This window comes from Podarcis erhardii (assembly GCF_964252035.2).
Source record: "Podarcis erhardii genome assembly, chromosome: 4".
In the NCBI taxonomy this organism is placed as follows: Eukaryota; Metazoa; Chordata; class Lepidosauria; order Squamata; family Lacertidae; genus Podarcis; species Podarcis erhardii.
Window position 1 is genome coordinate 63,155,485 of NC_138508.1, and position 23,609 is coordinate 63,179,093.

A 23,609-nucleotide genomic window follows, 5' to 3' on the forward strand; every position below is an offset into this window, starting at 1 on the left:
CTTCCCTATATAAACTTTTCCATCCACCAACCTATGAGTTTACACACTACAGGTGATCTAGCGTAGACAGCAAATGGATGATGCACTGTGGCTTGTAGAATAAGAAACGCCAGCAGCGTAAAAGAAAGCTCTCACGCCTGCTTCCATCCATCACACCCTAGATCAGAGGACTGAGTGGAAACTCCCTGTCTCTCATACTGCCCAGCATGACAAGGAAAAAGGCAGAACAGTTAAGGGGATAAAGTGAGAAAAGGGCTCTATGTCAGACTGCTCTCTATTCCAGGAGAAGCCAATATCCCCTTCTCCTTACCCCTGGGCACACACAAACAAAAACCAAAGCCAACATCAGCAGCCCTATATGTAAAGACAGAGAGGTAGAAGAGGCATTAATCATTTGCTCTTTGATGTGTTTCATTCGTAACAAAATAATGGGTTTGCTTTTTAAGCCCTGGGGCTCGTACTGGTCTCGAAACGCAACCTTCTGACCCTGTAGCTTCCCCAGTGTGGGGGGCATCCTCTTTTAAGACGCTTTTAGCTGGCCAAGGGCATTTCCCCGTATTCTCCCTCCGCGAGCCTGGGCAAGGGGAGACCTCGCTTGGCACCTGCCCAGCCCCTCTCAGCAGCCTCCGTCCTCCACGCTCCCACCAAGGGCAACCACGCTGCCGCCTCCTCCTCCTCCTCCTCCTCCTCCTGTCACTCCATCATCCCCCTCCGTCCCCGGAGGCGGCCGCTCGCCGGCTTGCGCTTACCAGGAAGCGCGTGGAGCTGGTCCCTTGATCGATGGCCCCAACCAGCGGGCCCATCGCCCCACCCCGGGCCTCTGCCATGGGCAGGCTCCGTCCGCGCGCGCGACCCCGGCCCGTCTCCTAGGCGACCCTGTCACCCGCCACGGCGAGGGCGGGCGGGAGCGAGAGTGACAGAAGACTGACACTCCCGAGCCGGCGCCCTCCGCTCTTGAGAGCGGCGCGTGGCTTCCCGGATCAGAGGCTGGAGGCGGGGAAGGGGGCGCTGGCCCGACGCGCTGCCGCTCAGCCGCCAATCAGCGAGCCGGGAGGAGGAGGAGGAGGGCAGGGCGGGCTTATTTCCCCCCCCCCTCCCCACAGGAAGCGGCTCAATGCATCGGGAATGGGGGCCGCTGAGCTAGCCGGTCACGTGCACCGGGCCTCTGACGTGAACTGGAGGTTCTTCGGCCTTGGGCTGCACTGGCTCGCTGCCTGCTGCTTGCTGTTGCGGCCGCCGCCGCCGCCGCCGCTCCCTCCCCGGGCAGAGGCGGCGGTGGATTGTGACGGCGTCGGTGGTGCAAGAGCCTCTTGCCTTGCGCAAGCGCTTAGAACGCCGTGAGCGGCCTCCTTCCGGCGCTCTCCTCCCCGCTTGTCGCCTGCCTCTGAAGTGCCAGGTGGCTGATGGAACCGGAGTCCCGTCCGGGAAAGAGGAATCCCTCCCCCCCCCAGTCACCTGCGCGCAAGGTTGCCTCAGAAGTGCGCTGAGTCAGTGCGCACCTGCGCAGTCTCTCGCACGGACAGGCCTGGGAAGTAGGCACCATCGACCTGGCACTTCATTTCAAGGCAGGCACACATAGAGTTCAGTGCCTGATTTACGTATAAGCTAAAGAAGCTATAGCTTAGGGCCCCACATCCCAAAATTTTTTAAACAACCCCTGGATGTACATTTCCAAAATATAAGATAAAAAACAAATAAAATAAATCCTACATACAGCAACAGTGTTTTATTTGTTATATGCAAATAGCTTTAGATACCTATTAGGTCCATAAATTGCCATATAGCATATATTCAATACAAAAAAACAGCGACAATTGGTTGTTGACAAAGGACAGCTGGACATATAAAGGGCCCCATTACCTTCAGTAGCTTCAAACCTAAATCTGGCCCTGGCTGCACTGTAATTGCAGGGGAGTCACCGTCACCCTGTTAGCCGGGCGGGGGGCAAAACCAGGTATATTGTGGCAGGAGATGGTATGTCATGCCTTTGGCCTTGCGGGATAAAGCTATTTCTTCCTTACAAAGTGAAAAGCAGCAGCAAGACACATTAGGAGAAAATAAATGTTTTTTTTAAACTTGCTGCCTAAAAGGAAATGGTGCTAAGTGCTATTTCTGAGGGGTGCTGCTTACAGCATGGGGCAGTCACAGAAAAGATCCTGTCCTCAGCCACACACACCACAGCTCATTTCTGAAGTCGAGCACCCAGGCTTCATAATCATATCACATATATATCATGGACCCCCAGCAACTTAAAAGCCATCACTGGCACATTAAAAGAGGGCAATCTACCAACTTTCTGTGGGGCTTGCTCCCAGCCCCAGAGAAGACACCACTCTGAACTCGATGGGCTTGCGTCTTGATTTATTTCTGGATTTACTTGCTATAATTTATATTCAGCCTTTCTTCAATCATGGAACCCAAGGTGGTATGCATGTGGTCTTGGAAAACCTGATTAGTTGGATAATCAAGTTGGTTACATCATGTGCTTTCTGATCATACCCCGGAACATGGATTGCACTAAAAGCAGTCTGGTAGGGTAGTTAAGAAATTAGTTCTGTTGCACCATTCCAGAGGGAATAAATGTCCCCATAGCAAGTCACTGCAGTTTACAGATTACTTTTAGTGCTAAGAAAAAGAGTGTCAATGGCACTTTCTTAATAGCTTGAAAGTTTTCTTGAGGTTATTTTGCATAAGTACAGCAAAGCAGTCAAAACATTTAAGACACTGTGTTAATGAGACTCCACATTGCAAAGAAGAGATACTAGAGTTAATTTTGGTTGGAATTAATATTGAAAACCAAGCTATCCATAGAAACCAAGCTATCCATAGAAATAAAAGGTGTGGCACATGTGTTGTTTGTGTATGTTTTTTTGTGTGTTATTGTTTGTGAAAATTAATAAAAATTACTTTTAAAAAAAAAGAAATAAAAGGTGTGGCTTTCTACTCTGTTGCTTTGTTTAAAAAAGGGTTGTGATGAGGTCAGCTGTGTGGGTTAATGAACACAGACAATAGGCTTTTTTGTTCGTTTTCAAGGAACACAGAAGTGCAATCAAAAGCTGAGATGTTTAAACAAATAGTGTTCATGGCTGAACAGGTTTCTTCTACCTAATAATATTTTGGACTGCAGCAAAAAAGAATTTCTGGTAGTTAGACTGGGCAACACACTGCTGGTGTTAAGATACTGCATGGTTTTCTGATGTCAATTTATTTTGTTTTCCTTCCAAAACAGGAAATATATGACTTAGAATTTAAGATTATTATTATTATTATTATTATTATTATTATTATTATTATTATTATTCCAGCAGTGTGTTTACATCCCTGAACCTTTTATGATTTTTTAATTTAAAAAATGGCAACACTAGCAAACAAATTTATTGTATTTTTTCATAGTTTATTTATTAATTAAATTTATATTCCCCCTTCCTCCCAAAGGAGCCCAGGGCTTTGCACTTGGACTTTAGAAAGAAAAAAGGTAGTCATTGTAAGAAAAGACTTACGGTATCTTTTATCTTAGTTTTCTATCTTCAGGGAACTCTTTCCCCAGTAATCCTGCAGAGGAACCTCAACACATATAGAAATGGAATGTCCTGGATACAGATGACTTCTGGAAAAGTGGAGCTTTAACCCTCTCCTTTCCCTATACTTGGGCTTGAACTACACTAATAAAGAAGCAACATTTTATACATGTCAAAAGTGTTATGCAGGGCTAATGCTGGGGGCTGAGGATGCAGGCCTGTTACACAAATTTGCATTATGCTGGTTTATATGTACAGATATTTCTGGGGAAATTAAGATGCAGGTGGTTTGGGTCTCATCAGCATTTTGCTTTGCAGTGTATCATCTGTCCTGTGAGCAAAGGAAAAAGGAATAATGGGAGGACAAAAGTCATGAGATCCTGGACCCAGGGCTTGGGCTCCCTGAACCAACCCTGGCTTTTGATCCCTGAGGTGTATATTTTTAGGACTCACCTTTTTGTGATAGTAAGTTGTTTTAAACAGTTTTTAATATTCTGTTTTAGTGTGGTAACCTTTAGTGTGGTGGCCTTAGGATGAATATATAATAATTATAATAATATAATAACAACAACAGTCGTTAGCTCTGCTTAGAGAACCAAACAAGATTTCTTGTTTGTAGTGCAGAGGTTTGTGGAAAGGGATGAAATGCAATCCTCTTATCCAGTCAACCTTGCACTGGCCAATCATAGTGAGTCAGTTATGGATATGAATGAAATTCTTGTGTATTAGAAGAGGGAAAACTTGGTTGGGTGCTCCATATTGGACATTTCAAACAAGTAACCCCCCTAGCCAGAAATTCCCCAAACATCAGCTCATAAATATGAATTCTTGATCTTAAGGCCTATTCCTTTAGAGGTATTTTTTAAATCTAACCTACTCACTAACCAACTATATTCCAAAATGCTAATTACTAGAAGCCTTTTTCAGCATCATAAACCAGCATTTGCATATAAAGTGGATGGCAGCTGGAGTTCCATTCTCATTTTTATGTTATTATTAAGCACAATTTCTCAATTTTATTGATACAGAATTTCTGGAAATCAACTCCATTCCCATGCCTGTTGTAAAAATTCTACAATTTGAAAATGTAATTTTTAAAAGAGTTCTTACTAATTCACTTCTGCTGCAATAAGCATTATATTAAGGCCCATGTCTTAACTTGCATGCTCTGAAAATGGCAATAATGCTATTTTGTCTTATATGTTCTGCTCACTTATAACTTAGCACCCATGCACCCACACTTTTACTACTTCCATTCTCTTTCTTTGCATGCTGGGGACATGCTGGTTACTGCATATGCATGGTTTATAACAGATTGGTCACATTTTGAAAAGAATTGTGTAGAATACCCATGTGAAGGGATGGATGGAACAGAAATGCCATTTTGAAAATAAATTCTGTCTTTTGGGGTAGGGTGGGCAAGAGGGTGTGGAGTTATGAGGATAGTACTGGGAAGATTGACTGGAATTGTTGAAATACTGTAAGCAGGAGAAGCTGCATTTGCTTTTGAATGCTTTTAAAATTGCAACAGAAAAAAATGCAAGATATAAATCAAAATAATCTTGTGATAAGCCAATGAATGCAGTTCAGAACTTCAGTGCAGCAAGCCCATCTATATGCACTCTCACCAGGCTGTTTGAACCTGACTTTTTTAAGGGTGTAGAGGGAAGTTGTGGCCCTCCATACATTGCTGAACCCTGCAACCCTTATCATTCCTGAGCATGGCCATGCTGGCAGGGACTGGTGGGAGTTGGAGCCCAACAACAACTGGAGGACCAGAGATTCCCTCTTCCTGCACCTTTTAAAAAAATGTTGCCTGGCATTATATCTTGAAATGCAAGAAATAGCAAGAGGATAGCCTGAGCCTATATTTGGCTGTACTCAAACAAATTCTACCAAGCAAAGCAGGAATCTCAACTAAAGCATCCATGACAGGTGGCCACCCAAACTCCAGTGATAGCGTTAAAATGTTTATTCTTTCTTTCTTCAGAATATTTATATACTGAGTTTCAGCAAAAAGTTTTCTGTGTGGTTCACACACTACAAGATGGCTCACAAACAAGCTTCAATAAAGTTTATTACAGTATCGACAAAGGCAAGTTTTCACATGTTGTTCTTCCAACCTCAAGCAAAGGAACCTACTCCTTCACCTTCCATCTGTTTGTGTGCAGAGGTTCTGACTGACTTGCAGAGCACCTGTCCCTGCTCCCCCAAAGGCCAAATTAAGGAGTTGATTAGATAATGCCCAGGACAGGTAGCCAGGGCTTCCCCTGTCACATTGTTCTTTTACCAGACATCTGACTTGCTGGCAACTGGAACCCTGACCGGATGGGACTTGAGAGAATTGCCCTCCTCCCTTGCCAATGCCACTCCCCCTGCTCCCATACACAAATCTCTTGACTCTTCTAAAATATTAGGCTGCTCTGATCATGGGCAAGAAGTAAAACACTTGTACTAAAATTCCCTTTTCTATATTAATTCAAGTGACACTTTCTCTGCATTCAATTTGTTGGACCTCTTCACATTTTAGACTGGTTGAACAAGATTCCTGAATTAGCAGTTTAACCGCTGCAATTTAGTTTTCACACACTGTATTTGATGATGAATTACTTTGGTGGCAATAAATTTGATGACTAGCAGTTTAATCCTGTACATGTCTACACAAACTTGATTCGTATTGACTTCAGAGGGGCTTTGAAAAAGAAAGGAAGATTTAAGCTCCACCCTTCAATGGATTACTAGATGGTCTAGGTAAATACATACAGGATTGCAGCCTAAGGCAGTCGCTGCAGCAATCAGCTAAAGTAGCATATTATACTCAGGGGCAGGAGGAGTAATGCTTTAGAGTTACAAAATTGCTTCCATTGTTGCACATTAATCTTCTATCTAAGGTTTAATGAAATTCAGTTCTGCACAAGGTGAGGAAGCCTCTCTTCACATTACGTAAACATGAATCGGCTAGTATAAAAAAAATCAGCCAGCAATGTATGAATACATTATAGGAAGATGCTAGAATATGGGGTGTGTTTATTCCACCTGTTTGTGGGATGGTCTATTTTCATTGCTAGTAGCTGGAAAGTTCATGGATAGTTGTGATACGGTCACATTCACCTTTGGTCAGTGAGGTGAAAGTGTCCATGGCAGAAATGTGACCCTCCTACTTGTGGTTTCTGTTGGTTCTATTCTAATTGCTTCAGGGCCAGACCAAGACATTTTGGATTCCAAGATGACAGACCCTCCAAGTGTCCCTATTTTCCAGAGACAGTCCCAGATTTACAGAAGCCATCCCAGTTTCCAGTTTGATCCCAGAATGTCTCGCTTTCCCTTAGGATGTCCCAATTTTCATTGGAGAAATGGAGTTAGGTAACCCCTGAGCCAAGGAGATAAGTAACTATACAATCTTTAGAAGACATCTAAAGGTAGCCCTGTATAGAGAAGTTTTTAAATGTTTTAAAGTTGCACTGTGTTTTTATATACATTGGAAACTACCCAGAATGGCTGGGGCAACCCAGTCAGATGGATGGGGTCTAAATGTTGTCACTGTTGAATAGGATGTCCCTATTTCCATCAGATAAACATTGGAGGGTATAAGATGAGGGGCAACTGACTGGGGTGCCATGAAAGGGAGACAAACTGTTGGCTATTTACCTTATTACCATTGCCATGTTGATGCCAGGGGGTGGGGGTGGGGGTAGAAGAGGCACTTGTGGTATTTTCAACCACAGATGTCTAAATAACTTGTCTTGCCATGACTACTGTTGCTGGAGAAGGTATTTCCTGTTGCACCTCAAGTAGTGAAATGTTGTAGTCTGATCCTGCTGATGGAGATCACTCACACAGGGGACTTTCCAGGGAATACTTTCCTGAGGTCCCCCAATCTCTCAGTCCTGGAGCTGGCCCTATGCCAAGGGCTGCTTGCTGGTGTGTGTCTGTTTTAGGCTGTTCAGAAGTGGGTCAAATGTTAAAAGTTTGTTTAGAAGATGAAAAGAAACGTGTTGCTTAAATGCTAAGGGACAAGCAACTTTAAATCATATAAATCCATATTAAGACTCCTATGCAAATGTACGGTAATCTGCAGTGGAAAGCACTGTTATTAATGTCTTGTTTTAATTATTTATCTGCTTTACCACATTTGCTGTTGCTACATTAAGCCAACTCCCATATATTATCAGTTACAGATAGGTAGCCGTGTTGGTCTGCCATAGTCAAAACAAAACAAATTCCTTCCAGTAGCACCTTAAAGACCAACTAAGTCAGTTCTTGGTATGAGCTTTCGTGTGCATGCACACTTCTTCAGTGTATCTGAAGAAGTGTGCATGCACACGAAAGCTCATACCAAGAACTGACTTAGTTGGTCTTTAAGGTGCTACTGGAAGGAATTTGTTTTGTTTTCCCATATATTATGTAAAAGACCCACTGCACTATTCTTTTAAAGCTGATATGTATTTATTTTCCAGGATTGTATCGGGTAAGAAGGGGCAGGGAATGGATGCTAGCAAAACTAAGCAGAACACAGCTGCACTTAAAGAGTAGTTCCACACATTTTATCAATCACTAGGGGGCTCCAGCTGCTTACTTCTTACAACATAGCTGATGTTATCAGGTATCAGAGTAGACCAATGTTGTTTTTTAAAAAGAGTATTCTTATACAAAACAACATAGCTCCAAACATACCAACCACAATGTTTTAGAAGATCAGATCACATTGCTGTAGTTTAGAGGCTAGACCAAGGTTGCTTCTACACTGTTTTAAATCTTATTTAATCACTCACTGTATGGCATTTTTAAACTAACTCTGAAGGCACTGGTCTGTGCATCATTATGCTTAGAGGATATCCTGGAGGAAATGCACTTTGCATTTTCAAATCTTAGGAGGGAAAGTAACCCTCTTTCTTAAGCCTGTTTAGAAATTGGGGTTTGCCAACCTTTGAGGGCCTGTGAGCCAATTTTGCAATTCTAGAGTGTCATGCTTCTTCTTGCCCCCTCCCCTAGAACTGTCTCCCCCATCACCACTAGGCAGAATAAGAAAACACACACATGCACACTTCCTTTCCCCAAAGAATCTGAGTAAAAGTTGGATACAGAATAATTAGAACAGCTCATTTTGAATTCACATTGTGTTACTCAAACCACCATCAAATTAAAGCTTTCAGTGGCAGACTGCACAGTAAAAACCACAGATCTCAGACACGTGTGTGAGAAAAAGGTAGGAAGCCATTTTATACCAAATAAGACCAATGGCCTATCCAGCTGTGTATTGCCTACACTGACTAGCTGTGCCTCTCCAGGATCTCAGACAGTCTTTCCCAGCCCTAACCTGGAGATAAAGGAGGTTGAACCCAGTACCTTTTGCATGTGCTTCACCACTGAGTGATGGCCTTTCCCCAAGACAAGGAAAGTTGCTACTTACAGATAAAAGACAGCAGTTGTACGTAAAAATGATCAACAGCCAAAGATGGCAAATGATGGCTTATTAAGCATTCTACCACAAGTCTAAAAACAAAGGAGGAAATTTCAGTTTCTCCTGATTATAGCTCAGATTTCTGTTTGCTATTTCAAAAGTCTGAAATTATGGTTCTTATTGATAATTTTATTATTATAACACACACACACACACACACACACACACACACACACACACACCACTTTGAGGGTTCTTAAATATATACTCAAGCGGTGCATACATTTTATTAAATGAATATAAATTATATATTAAAAGATTTCTTTATGTCTGCATGCAATGCTACCCAACAGGCTTTACTTTATGATGAACAGCCTGTAGATAAAAATGTTTCTAGTTCTCAGTGACAGGAGTCTGGAAATATTGGCTGATAGGTGAACACAGGTTAGGCAGCAACAAACTATTTTAACAACAGACAGTTTCACAAAAAGGCTTTGTGTGGGAACAAAAAGAGGAAGAAAGAATTAAAAGTTGTTTGACAGCAGAAGGTTATTTATAAAGCTGCTCCTATGCCCTGCACAGAGACTTCCGTTTAAAAACCTATTGTGACTTGAGACCCGGGGGGGCGTGGTGTGTGTGGAAACCACTTGCCACCTACAAGGCTGTAAATGAAACTCTTACCCATGAGCTACAGTAACGGAAAAGAAGTGTTACATAAGAAGCTTTTAAGGCAACCAAATGCCTGTGCAACATTTCTGCACAACATTGCAAGCTGCTGCACAGTCCTTGCCTTAAGGAGCAGCTTAGTTCTTCAAGGTAAGTGAGAACTAGACTATACCATATAAAGATTATTTTTTCTTGTGTGTGCATTGGGTTATCTGCTGTGTGTCTCTGATGTACACCCTTTATGAAACCAGTTTAACTGAAGAACTTGGGTGGAAATTAAATGTGTATTATCTTATTGAGTGAAACTTACCCAATGGCTTTCAATGGTTCTCAGAATGCTGATTACTTTACTGAAGTATGACATCCATTTATAACCTCCTCAAATTAAAACAATGCCATCTTGGACCCACTGCATACACTTGGTTGGTTATGGATCAATGCGCTTCATGGTTGAAGCTGTCTTCTCCTAATTGAGCGGGGAGGGGGTAATTTGTTATTGTTGAGTGGATTTAATTTTGTAGCATGCATTTACAAAAATGGCAGATATTTTTGTGTCAAAAATATAACTGAAATTGAACTTAAACCATATACTAAGAGAAGGAAAGATCAAGGAACTATAATACGCTGCCTTCATAGATACTGTAATTGACCAAATCCACCCTTAATTTCATATAGATGTAATAGGTCACATACACAGCAATAGCTGACTAACTCTGACTGTGCAGTAAGACATGCACCAAGATTTATGCTCTCCAAGATTTTCCTATAGTGCCTAAAAGCAGAGTAATAGTAGATGGACAATACTATTGCATTTCTAGTCAGCTCCACACAAGCTGTGCAGACGATGTTTTTGAGTGTCCTTTCCTCTGCACACTCTTCCTATGCAGAGATCCATTATCTCTAGGAAGAGTAGCTGTAGGCAATGGGTGTGAATAGCTGGGCAACATCCCTCTAACTGTAAAAAAGGGGGGGAATGTTATAAAGAAATAGTTTAAGAACCTGAAACCCCAAAATAAAAAGAGCAGAACTTCTCTGCTGTTATTCAGAAAGTTGCCAGGAACATTTTGTAATTCTCCTCTACCTCGCCCCCGCCACCAAAAAACCCCCATTGCTGTTTGGTTCTGTGCCTTTCTTAAATAGAATAAATAACCTCTCTTCTGTTTCCCTGAAACCACTGCCATTTTCTCTCTTAACTAGCAGCCTTCCAACTTATACTTGAAGCATAATGTTCAACTGTTTCCTAAGCCCTGTAAACATCTGTAGGATGAAAGAGAACAAACAATCCATTATGTATTCTCTGATGTCAAACTTTGTGGCACTTCTTGTTTCTTGCCATTTGTATGTTAACATAAGCTGTGATTAGAATGTGAAAGAAAAGTAAGTATGTGGCTAGGTCATCTCAGATGATATGCAGCCTACTCGCCTCCGACATTACTTTCTTCGGATTTTTCTACTTTCCGTTTTTTCTAGATCCATAGAACCTTTCAGGGCAAGTGCTGTAGTTCAGTGATAGAGCACATGCTTTGCCATGCTAAACTTGCATGATTTTCCTTTTTAAGGGGGCTACAAATGCTCTCCCCCCACCCCCCAGAATCAAATGAGCACTAAACTTGTGCTCCATTACATTCCATTAGTTTTCAAAAAGTGGCTTTTACATATTGTGAAAGCTCAAATTTAATGTGCAAAATAACAAGGAAATGTCAGGAAATCAGAATCAGCTGCAGTGTGAATGCAGGCAAAGCTTCACAAACCCCACCCCACTCTGGAATTAGCATGCATTTAATGACCTAGAATTTATCGCAATCTGGCTGATGTTTCTTATCTCCCTAGTAGCTGGTGATGGTTTCAGTTGTACTTTACACTCTTATGTCACTTGCTGTTTGCTCCTGTTATACCATTCCCTTACCTGCCACATTGTGCTTCATGCTAGCTCTTTCTCTTTTCCAGTTCTAGAGGATGTTGTCAGAAGGGTACCTCTGTATAATTCCTTATCATGATCTCATGAATTACAAGCTCGCTTGCAACCAAGGAGAAGAGACAGTACATGAGATGAGGTCTTTGAATGGCATCACCTATGAATCAACAGAGGAAACACAGGACAGAAATCTCTTTTGGAGATGTAAGTCTGTTGGCAAGTTCATCTTCTCTGTTTGTTCCAATGAAAACAGAAACAGCAGAAGGCAGATGGATACACAAACTCCAAATCCAGTATTAGAAAGGCAAATATCTCCAGCTGTGGAAATCTGTACAGGACCTGCTATCAACAGAGACACTTACCTAGTTCCACCTTCTTGTAAAAGTATTTGCAAGAATTACAATGACCTTCATATTGCTGGTGACCAGGTACTGCCTATGAGTTCAGTTAAAACAGATTTTACCTATGACAGTGGGATAGGTCCATTCCTGGAGTCATCAGAGATCCCACCGCCAATGGAATCCATATCAATGCCACCTGCTGAGGTCCCTCGCAAGCCAACCAATAGGTATTCTTCATGCTGGAGAGTGGCCAGCATCATGCAACACCAGCAACCCCTCTCAAATTCACTACTGAATAACTACTTGGAGGAGAAGGTGGTGGAGCTGTACAAGCAGTATATCATGGATGGCATGGGTAGCAGTGCATCCCCTACTCAGATCTTGGCATCAGAATTCATAATGACCAATGTAGATCAAATCAGCATGAAGCTATCACAAGAAAGGAACATGAAGACCACCCAAGCCAAGGATATGGTCATTAACTGCCTCTTGCGACTAGCCAGTGGGAAAATCTCCACTGAAATGAGCACTCCTAGTCTTCACATTTCCCAGTTTAGCACTGTGACTAAATAAATAAAGCCTGCCCCTAGACATTTCTGAGTCACCTTTGTTAAAAGTCAGTTTCGTTTCAGTAAGGTGAAGTCCCTGGGATATGGTCAGAGCACCAAATACTATTATATAGGTGAACTCCTGAAAGAAGGCTTGGTTTGTAAACCATACAGAACTTAGATGCCTTTTTTTCAAATGTAAATGCTTCATGCTTCCTTCCAATAATCCTACTTCCACATTTTATTAACCCAAATGTGGTTGTTGTCCCATTGCATTGCACTGTTTTGTATCCTAATGAGAAGGAACATTGGCCCTGTTGCCTTGGCAATGGGGACCATTTTGTGTCTACCTCCCTTCACCAAGCAGCAGCAAGTTGGAGGAATGGTGGCTTCAAACAGGCATGAAGAAGAGAGTTGTTTCCCCATTGGAAGATTTTGCAATTAAAAATTAAACCTCATGGGAATTCAGCACAATACTAATTCTAAATATTCCTTTCAGTGTGTAATTATTTTCCTCCCTTCCCAATACCTTGAGCCTCCAAGTGCATTTCTACCCCCTTCTTGGTTTTAATGTATCTATGTGGTGTTTTTTTTCTGTCTGCTTGGGTGGCTTTAAGTCACTTTGGCTTGCCTTGGGCAATATAAAATGACTAACAAATTTAATAAACCAACAAACAAATAAATAAACCATTGTGCAGATGACTGTGTGTCTGCCCAGGTGGTATAGGACTGCATGACACCTTTATCCCAGTGCCTACTCTGTCCTTGCTTCTCCCATCACACTTTGGGAACTCCAGAAATCGCCAGAGGGTCCTATAGAGCATCTGTGGACCCTGATTGCTTGAACTCCTGATTCTGCCAGAGATAGCTTTTCCAAAAATGATGGCATTCACTTGCCCACTCTCGTTTACATTCCTATTACTTGTATTCTCTCCCCCTGTTTCCCTGTGGAATTTCTGGTCCCTCGTGTTCCTTAGCCACTCTTCCTTACTGCAACTAAAGCCAACATATGTCTAATTGAAATGACCACATATTGTCCCCTTGCCTCCCTACCTCTACCGCCTTTTCTCTTCCATTTTAGACCATAAGCTCTCCCCACCTCATTGTGTCATATCTGATGATGAGGATTGGTGGTAACTGGTTTGACTTGACTTGAAACTTTGCATTGCACAGGGTATCAATTGTCATAGGTCTTTGTCACTTGAGCAAAAAGAGAAACTTGATTAGTTTTCATTTTTTATTATGTCATCAACAAATAAATTCTTATCACTAGTGGTCCAGTGAATGGAATGAAAATGTGATTGTGGTGAAGATCAGTTAGTTATGACCAATAAAAATAAAGATGTTTCGTCTCAATATTTTTCTCAGTGAGTTCAGACAGTTGTTGGGCAGCCCTGCAACAATGGAAAGCCATACGACAAGGAAATGATACTATGGCCAAGGATGTTAAAAGCAGACATCCCCCCCACCCAATTTTGCAGTGATACTTTCAATTTCCTGTAATTTACTTTTTCTTCTCTACAGTTAGAAGTCTGTGCCATAACACTCAACCCACACTTATTCCTACTCTCACAGATTTAATGTGCAATTGCAGATTCTTTCTAAAGGGTTGCTATGGATCCAGCCATAATTCAGAAAGGGAGCCGAGGCTCTATTCTGAAGGTCTGGCAAATAGAACTGTCATATGTATGTATACACTAACTTGGCATTGTACCCTCAATTTTGTGCTTTGCATTTATAACGTAAAAATGAACACCTGCACACCCCACAGTTTCTGCCCCATTTGTGGCAGGGCTGAGGATGCCGTTGTAGCCATTCAGCACCATGGAGCAGCAGGAGCCAGGGTTAGGATTGCCTCCTAAGCATATGAACATATTTGGTGGCAATTAATTTTGTCCTTAACCAGTTTTTGTTGTTTTCATTGAACTGAACAAATAACTGAAATGTAACAGAATGTGAATTCCAAAGACAGCACTTCAAAGCTGGGGGAAACCCAGCACCTCTGCTTTATAAGCCATTTGCAGCAGTAACTAGTCAGGGCTACAAAGATCACAGCTTGCTCTCTGTTTCACTTTCACAACTTCAGAATTACCTTATTTCACTCTCTTTGCACTAGAAGTATACAAATGAAGAGCTTCATTGCCTTGTATAGGGGAAGGACTGAGTTATCCCCATGATATATTTTAAAATTCATATTTACTGGGTAATAGAACATTTTCTTTTTAACTTGTTACTTAGACTGAGCTGGCAAATTCCTGTGGGTAGAGAAGCTCTAATATACCCATTCGCTCCACTTTTTGTGGACTTTCTGCACGTGCCTGTTTTGCAGCTGTTGTTTCCTTATCTGTCAATGGGAGTGGGAAGAGAAAACTCTTTGCTGCTGAAAGCAACTGTGCAGTTGTTCCCCTCCATAGATATGCACACCCTTTGGAAGCAATGCAGATGAATAATGTTTGCATAGAGCTCTCATATGCAAGGATAGTCCCCATTTAAGTGAAGAAAGTTGATCTGTGTGTGCACCCCTTTGTGAAGGTGGATTAAAGCAAATGAAGCAGCTCATGTCTTTTTTTTATTTATAAATATTTATTAGAGTTTTTGAATACAAATGCACCAATAATAAACAATCTTACTTCTATCACAACGTAGTTTCATCACTTCTTTGGACTCCCTCACGTCTCCCGCTCCCATTTACATCGTTAGAAGGTTTTTCCAAGCAAATTATCAACTTGTTTACGATCTTATATCCACTCATTTAAATATAATCTAGCAATTCTCCATAAAATTTATGTTTTCTTTAATCTCACTTATCATCAAATTCAAAATCTAATTTAGTGGTGGCCAATTTTTTATAATCTAGCATCCTTCTTAACATTCAACCAAATTACAATGTTTTTGTAAATACATCTTAAATTTCTTCCAGTCTTCCTCAATCCTCTCTTCTCCCAGGTCTCGGATTCTGCCAGTCATCTCGGCCAGTTGCATATAGTCCATCAGCTGCATCTGCCACTCTTCCAGTGTGGGTAGATCTTGAGTTTTCCAGTTTTTTGCGATGAGTATTCTTGCTGCCGTTGTTGCATACTGAAGCAGCTCATGTCATGGTTCCTTTATCGGATACTGCTCTTCTGTAAGACCAAACAATAGGTGGCAATGCTCTTTTCCCATTTATGTAAGGATTTACACTTGCACAGTGGAACTTTCCTCTCTCTATTTGGGTACCCAGATGAGAACCAGGATTTACAGATGTGGACACACAAATGTTTAAAGGTGAGTGTACATGCATTAATTACTTCACTATTTTGTACATTTGCTGTGGAAAACACTGGCAGGTAACACCTGTTCCCCGTAGCAATCACCATGTGCAATAGCTAATGTTGCTCTGTGTTACGCTGGGTTGTAGGCAACTATTTTCTAAGAGTAGACCCACTGAAATCTATGATCCTAAGTTAGTCATGTTCTTTTATTTCTATGGGTCTACTCTGTGTAAAAATTAGTTGACTACTGAGGTTGTAGAAATTTAAGTGGCAGGCCATGTGTGCCTCTTTTAAACAAATATGTAGCAAAAATTTGCACCCTTAGTGTTTTTTATATGTGGGGAGTTGTATTTCAAATATTTGTAAGTGGTGTACTTCAAAGCTTGTTGTCGGGTGTGGTATACTTTAAAGCTTAAAAAAAGAATTCTGTGCGCAGGAATCTGGGAAGTTAAGTGTGGTTTCATCTCACAGAAATTGAAACTTGTCAAATACTTCAGTTTCCCAAGTATCTACATTCTTGGCTTAGGTATGTGAAGAGCAGGTGGTGTGTAGCTCATAGAAATAGCTTCATGCACACACTTTTGAAATAGCAAATAATGCTATATGGCCCCTATTCTGAAGTGAACACAGCTACCAGGGGAAAAAAATATTTCTACATTACAGATGTTCAGTGGTCTTAATTCAAGGAAATTCCAGGTGGAACCCAGGACACACAGATTACTTATGAAGTGTTACTGAATCTTTGATAATCAATATATATTCTAGAAAACATGGTGAGATAAACATGTGAAGTGATGTAATCATATTCATGAAAACAAGTTGAAACCATGAATATTTTGCATGCCTCTCTTTTTCAGTACATTATTTTTAAGGCAGGGCCAAATTATTTCCTAATGCTTTAATCTCTTGTCTCAAGTTTTTGTCTAACAGGCAATGAATTTGATGACAGCCTCTATTAAATACATTACAAGAGTCATTACACCACTGATACATGTAAAGGAACCCACAAGTGTTTAAAGACTAACAGAAATTGTTAGAAGATAAGACAGTTTTAGCTTCTGTTCCATTTACATTTCAATTGGCATGAGCTGTGGGGGGGTTTCATTGACCACGTGGCTGCATTCAAATCATAAAGATCAACTGCATACAAGAAAAGTCATTGATCTTTGTTCCATTTCAGTGTATTCAGATAACCTCTGATCCTTGCCTTCTAGCTGTCTTTAAGATCAGGGACTACTGCAAAGCAGTCCTGCCAATTTCGGGTTTTAAAAAACACAGTTGACTCCAAGATTGAAGAAACCCTCAGTAAAGTGTCCTAAGTGCTCTTTCCTACACCAGTGGACCCACCTGGCCAAGGACTTACCTGGCTGTAGTGGCAGCTACCTGTTCCTATTTAAAATCTTCCACAATAGAACAGTGCTATGTCAGGTGCCCTGGAACATAATGGAACATTTAAAATGGCATGCCCATATCCTGTTGAGGGGGTCTGACCCAGGGCAGGCATCAGCACTGATGGGTCCTGCCTGGGTGCAGGAGCCAAAGCAGCTTCTCCCAGGTGCCAGATGTTTAATCTGAGCCTGTTAAGAAACACACATTTGCAGTTCTATGCATGCTAAGTCCCACTGAATTCAGTGGTGATTTGCAAGGAACAGAACAATCCAAACCAGGTCGGGTTTTTTGCATTGAGTGGAGGCATCCCTTTCTCCAGCTTTGCCAGCTATACAAGGCTTCTGCTGGCTGCTGAATGTGGGTAGCTCACTGATGAGATCAGCATCCATGGTAGCCAGTGAAAAGTCCCAAAACTGGGCAATGCAAGGTAGGGAGAGGATGAGTTGCCCCCAAGATCCATTGGGTCCTAGACTGGTTTCACTGCCATTGTGCAACAGCATCGGGCCCAATCTGGGCTGAATTCTTGCTCCAGATCTGATACCCCCCCCCCCGCTCTTGTTTCACCCCGACCGCTGTGTGCAGCGGGGCTACAGATACAGCCCTGGTCCTGCTGCTCTGTAAAACCCTGCTGACAAGGGAAAGAGGAGATTTTGATTGTGCCCTTAGTGTACATAGTATTTCAGCCTAAAAATAAATCTCTCATTCATATAGGTCCCAGTTCTGTTATCCCAGCACATCCCTTGCTCATGTTAAGTAGCGCTTTACTCTGCATGTTATATCTGGTTGTAACATTACATTCATGTACTCGTATCTCTATTCTCTGGCTCTGCAAATACCCTAAAAGGTACTTAGGAGATAATTATTACTAGCTTGTTTGCTTCTATGGATAGGATAGCCAGTGAGAGTGAGAAAGTGTCACTTTTAAAGAGTAATTTAGCATAAGAACAGGAACAATCCTGGGATAATAGAATTCCTGTGGTAAATAATTAACCTGTTGTTTACTCTGAGGGTGGATAAATGATACTTTTAAAAAGGGAAATTCTAACCTATTCAAATTATTTTCTGTTCAGCAGTTTAATTTGTTAGTGCCTGTTTTCTTCTAAAATAAAATGTGGAGTGATGAGGGGAATACCAACAAGGTCCAGTCTGTGGGTTTGGTACGTGCCAGCAGCCACCTGTGTATTTTGTCATAAACGATGAGGAGGCACTTCCTCAAGTGACCAGAAATGGAAGTGATAATTTTGACTGATAGGGAAGTAGAGCTTTAGCACAGAAACGATTCTCACTCAATCTGAAATTTCTCTAAGTGTCACTGTTAGGACCTATTTACTAATGGCAGTTGCACCTGGAATGAGGCACAGGTGCAGCTACTTTGATTATTCTGTCTCACTGCCCACAGACTTGAAGAAAGGAAGATAGAAGAGGCTTCTGACAAGCTAGTGAGTATTTCTGTTAGAGCAACTTGACTGCATTTACAGAGAGCTGTGGCTCTGTGGAATTTTAGGTCCTCCAGATGTTGTTTCGCTCCACCTCCCAACAGCCCCAGTAGGCATGGCTTACAATGTACATTTCTGGAGAAGGACAGGTCTTTTTACAGAACTTCCTTTCATTTAAAGCAGTATCATGTCATTTAAATAGTCAAGGCTTCCACCAAAGGATCCTGGGAACTGAAGTTTGCTAAGGATGCTGGGAGTTGTTAGAGGACCCCTATTCTCTTTACAGATCCAGAATTACATGCCCATTTCTCTCCTTTAAAAATAGGGACATCCTATTCCATAATAATAATTTTACTATTTACACTATGCAGTCAGAGTTGCTCCAGTTGGGTAGCTTCCAACATATATAAAACATTAAACATTAAACAAACTTCCCTATACAGGGCTGTCTTCAGATGGCTTGGGGGTAGGATAACTCTATACCCTCGCAACATTTCTCCAGTGAAAATAGGGACGTCCTTAGGGAAAGCAGGACATTCTGGGATTAAATTAGAAACTGGGATGGCTTCTGTAAATCTGGGACTGTCGCTGGAAAATAGGGACACTTGGAGGGTCTGGAATTACAGCTCAGAGTTCCCAGGGAAGGCAGATTAAACCACGCTGAATGAAACTTTCATTTTGGCAGAAACTACTGGAACGTTTAACAGAAACAAAACAGCTGTTTTAGATGTTAATCATTTCCTTAGCTATTGTTTCCTCTGTCTCAGGAGTTAGATAAAATTCGTGCTGGTTGCATGAGCAGATCAATGAATATTCTAGTGAATGGAAAAGTACTGAAATTTCAGTCTCATGTGAGATTCCAAACTGAATGATCACAGAAGGAAAGTGATTATTTTTTGTCAAATCATTTGACTTTCTTGATGCCACAGTATGCTCGTCATGCACACACAGACGAGAAAGCTAAAAATAAAATAAAATAGGATTTTAAACACTGAGCTAATTCAAGCTGTTGGAGTAAGAGCTGAATCTGAAGGTGCTACTGAGATGTGTGTCTATTGTAGGATTCTTGCTCCTCATGCAGGCAGAGTTTTATATATAGGAGGGTCCACATGATGATCCCAAAGCCAGCCTGTATTCCCCCTCCCCCACAGCACTTACTATTTAATTCAGATTTACCCTTTCGGGAGAAAGCCTTGCAAGTTTTAAAAAAACAAACAAACCCCTGTTGGCAATGACCTGTTTGTGAGATCTGAATGACTCATTTACAGCATGAATCCCCTTGCCTGGAAGAAACCTGCAAGTCATATCACTGTACTGAGTTATGGACTATTATTCATTCATTCATTCGGACTTTATTGGCATAATCTGTGGACTAATATAACTTTGTAGAACTCTACCAATTTTTTCAATTCCTTTTGGAGAAGGGTGCGTGTATGAGTGCATAATCTTGCTTTCCTAAAACAAGGGCTGTCTTAAGCATACACGGTGCTGGGGTGCAAAGATCCACCCAACGCACCCCCCCCCCCGATTCTTCAGTCCCAAGCACACAGGAAGGCAGAGCTGGCTGGCTGCCTCAGCGTCTCGCTGCCTCAGTCACCCCCGAACTCATGGCGCAGAGCCGCCTGCAGCGGAAGAGCCCGCCGCAGCACTCTGACCGACAGACGGGCTCTTCCCTGGACTCAATTTTCGGGCCCTGGACTCTTGGCCTGGTGCCCCTGAGAGCCGGGTGCCTGGGTGCCCTGCACCCCTAGCGCCCATGGGTAAGACGGCCCTGCCTAAAACTGCATTTTCCCCAATTGTTGGTGGATGCCTCACTGTACTTCTCTCTCTCTCTCTCTCTCTCTCTCTCTCTCCATTCACATTCATTCAAAAAAGTGGGTGTTATTGTGGGAGGAGAGAAAATGCAGTAAGTGGCCCCTGTCTCTGAGTAGCAACCAAGAGGGAGCGGAGTCTGACCTTCTTAGTTGCTATTAGAAACAGCCAAGGACACAGTTCAGAACATACTGTGCAGGCACATACCTGCCCATAAGGATATGAGCCTGTCCTTCACCTTGGTTGCTGCTTAGCTGTTCACTGTTTTGTGTCCTACCTCACAGGCAGACACTGTACTGTGTGACGTGACTGTTTCTGCTCCCTTGCCAGACACATTGGAAGGACAAGATTCACATGCAGAGGCTGATACTTTGTGGTTCCTTATCACGCAAGTGTCGCATGGGTGCCTTGTGGTGCTAGTGTGGGAAGTGATCGCTTTGCTGCCCTCTGATCCCGTGACCAGATTGCATCAAATGTTACTGGCAAACAGAATGCGAGCAGCCATGCTGCAGCTGCTGCTGTGCCAAGGAGAAGAAGATTTGGGCCTCAAAAGTTCTTCAGGGCTGGCATGATAAAATGCTGCACTTCCACTGCTGTGTAAATGCACTAGCAGTAGGGTGACAGACAGAACCGTCTAAGCTCATTTCCAGTATGCCGTTTTGTACAGTATATTAATCACATGTGGAAAACACAGCAAAATGTTGCAGTATGTGGAGAGCTACTCTTCAGCATTCTGCACACTCCATTGTGTTCCTCCATCTACTCAGTTTCATTTCTCCCCAATGGTCAATCAGCATTTCATGCCCACTGCTCAAGCTCAGCCATGACTGGGCTCCTTTTGGGGTGTGTGTGTTCTCCTCAATATTTTTGTCTGGAGAATTTTTGTACTTCCACAAACCTTTGAATTTGACTGAGTCAGCTGACACCTTTCTTTTGTGAGTGGGCGGTACCACTTTTTCTTCACCATACAGCTCTTGGATAATTGAGATCATTCATAGTATACCTCATTTCCCTAATTTCAACTCAAGCACTGCCGGTATTCTGTAAAAGAGCAGTATGGACTGAGGTGAAAAGGGATTTTAGGAGTTTTGAAATGATTTTGTAAATTCCCATTAAATAGCCCATTTCCCTTTTCCGTCCACCCAGCTTCTTGAACATTCTTCCTACTCTACCCGCCCTTGCTTCTTCTTTTGTAGATGGAGTAGAGCCAAAATCACTGTAAAGGGCTGGACAATCAAATATTTCATTATCTTGGAAGTACAAGGGAAAATATGGCCACAGTTCTTCAGATGTTGGTGGGAGGAGCTAAATAGGAATGACTGGATAGATAAATGGTAAGGAAAGAGAATAAATATTTCAAATAATAATTTTGTTTCCTTCCATCCTGCTTTGGATGGCTTGAAAGGAAATGAGAAATTAGGGGCTACGTTAGTCAGGAGAGGCAACCGTTGGCTGCCTAAAGTGTAGTGTCAGCTGGAGTGCTTTACCAGAGATCCGGACTTCCGCTCTCACATATCTTTCTTTCTCCGAGGACATCTGAGCCATAATGGCTGAAATATTCTAGTTCAAATATTAGTACAAGACAGCCTATTGAGATGAAAGAACTCATCCTTTTCTTCCTTAGGACTCCACTTCTGGCAGCAGCTGTAGCAAATCAATTGTAAAGTATGAGCAAAGGGAGTCTGACATGCTGTTCATATATTTCATATGCTAAAATGCATTTAAAACCCACCATTACTTCTCAAAGGGATTTTTTCTTTACAAGGCTGATGGATTTGGAAGGCTTCCTGTATAGACACACAGCCAAACTGATGTGTGAAATGTTTAGAGCTTCCAGGGTGGGGAAGGGGGAGTGGGGAATTTAAATGACACCAACACACAAAAATGCCCTAATTTAGGAGTACTTTACATTTTTGTTAATCTAATGTACACCTGAATACAACAACTCAGACATTCAAGAGAAATTTAAACAGGACATCATTCAAGTGAATGTTTCATCTCATTGCCATAAAAGTCTGTTTATTTCAGAGATCATATTGTGCTTTACTGATTGAACCAGCTGAATCAGGAAGACCAACAACACACCCGGACCCAGATCTCAGTGCTGTTTCAGAGCTCTGCAACTGGGAATCCCAGAGACAGCACTCCCTGATTCAGATTCCTCTGGGGAAGTTACCCTCTTTACACCAGGGGCCTAATACTCTGCTGGACTTGCTCAGCCAACACTTAATGCAAGAGTTGACTGAGAGATGAGAAAATGCTAGATCCATACCAAGGCAGAGGTGTCAAATTGAATAAAACATTGGGGGGGGGGCAGGAAAGCCCTGTTCTGCATAAATGATCACATGATGTGGTGCAGCCCGCCCCCATCAACCTGAAGCAACCTGAACATGCTCTGGAGATTAAGATGAAGATCACAAGACTGGGTTGGGGGAAAGACTTCATCCCCAGCTTTTGTGTTGGAATGAGGAAGAAAAGAGAGGAAAGGAGGTGAAATAATGAGAAGTGAAACAAAATGGAACGGGGAAAACCTATGAGGACATGTTCTACCCAGTTCTTGCTGCTGTGCTCTGAAGCCTTTAGCAATTTCATTCATACTCTCATCCATACAGTCTATATGAGAATACTATCCCAGAGCCCTGAAGACATGTTCATTCTTTTCAGCATTCATGTTATTGCATGCTCTGCAGAAGAGTACAGTCCTGCCATGTACCCATGTGCAGTCATAAACTATGGTCAGATCTATACACACAATATACATCATGTGGATCTAGCCCAGTCGCCTTCTAAATCTGGCCCATGGGTGGTCCAGGAATCAGTGTGTTTTTACATGAGTAGAATGTGTGCTTTTATTTAATATGCATCTCTGGGTTATTTGTGGGGCATAGGAATTTGTGTTTTTTTTAAAAAAAATAGTCCGGCCCCCCCACAAGGTCTGAGGGACAGTGGACTGGCCCCCTGCTGAAAAAGTTTGCTGACCCCTGGTATACATTGCTTTTGTGAATGGGTTTTGCTATCTGCGGGTTTTGTATGAGTCACTCAGCAGGTGAAAAGGTGTAATTTCCTGTGCCTAAATTTGATGCACACACTCTCCATATCCTGGTGGCTGTTAAGCAAGCTTCATGAATTTCTTGATGTGTGCTGCTTGCAGCAACCAATTTATGCATCATTAGATTTTGCAATAATTGGTTTGTATGGCTTTCTTTCCAACAAGAAAAGCAATTTTCCTAGCATCACATTTTATGTAAGTGTGCTATTAGTCATCTGCCCCAGCCAGTATATTTGACTTGTTTGTTGTCTAATGTTTCAGGTGAAGACTATTTAAGATTTAT

At 42.1% G+C, this 23,609-nt stretch overlaps 2 protein-coding genes across 2 annotated transcripts in view; one reads left to right on the forward strand and one right to left on the reverse strand.

Moving 5' to 3' along the window:
• GK (glycerol kinase) overlaps positions 1-1,257 on the reverse strand; it is a gene marked incomplete at its 3' end in the record, with an annotated part of 39,071 nt that extends 37,814 nt beyond the window's left edge. Inside the window, exon 1 of the mRNA XM_081858925.1 lies at positions 750-1,257. Coding sequence (XP_081715051.1) covers positions 750-827 — 78 coding nt within the window. The 5' untranslated portion in view covers positions 828-1,257. The remainder of the gene's footprint in view (positions 1-749) is intronic.
• An 8,297-nt stretch (positions 1,258-9,554) lies between these two features.
• TASL (TLR adaptor interacting with endolysosomal SLC15A4) lies at positions 9,555-12,432 on the forward strand. Its single transcript, XM_081860919.1, has 2 exons — positions 9,555-9,735; positions 11,533-12,432. Exon 2 carries the CDS (start codon positions 11,542-11,544, stop codon positions 12,412-12,414), a length of 873 nt encoding a protein of 290 aa, XP_081717045.1. The 5' UTR covers positions 9,555-9,735; positions 11,533-11,541; the 3' UTR covers positions 12,415-12,432.
• The last annotated feature ends 11,177 nt before the right edge of the window (positions 12,433-23,609 follow it).

Excerpts from the sequence above, each read along its gene's own strand:
- TASL (XM_081860919.1), top strand. The coding sequence starts at position 11,542 with ATGTTGTCAGAAGGGTACCTCTGTATAATTCCTTATCATGATCTCATG.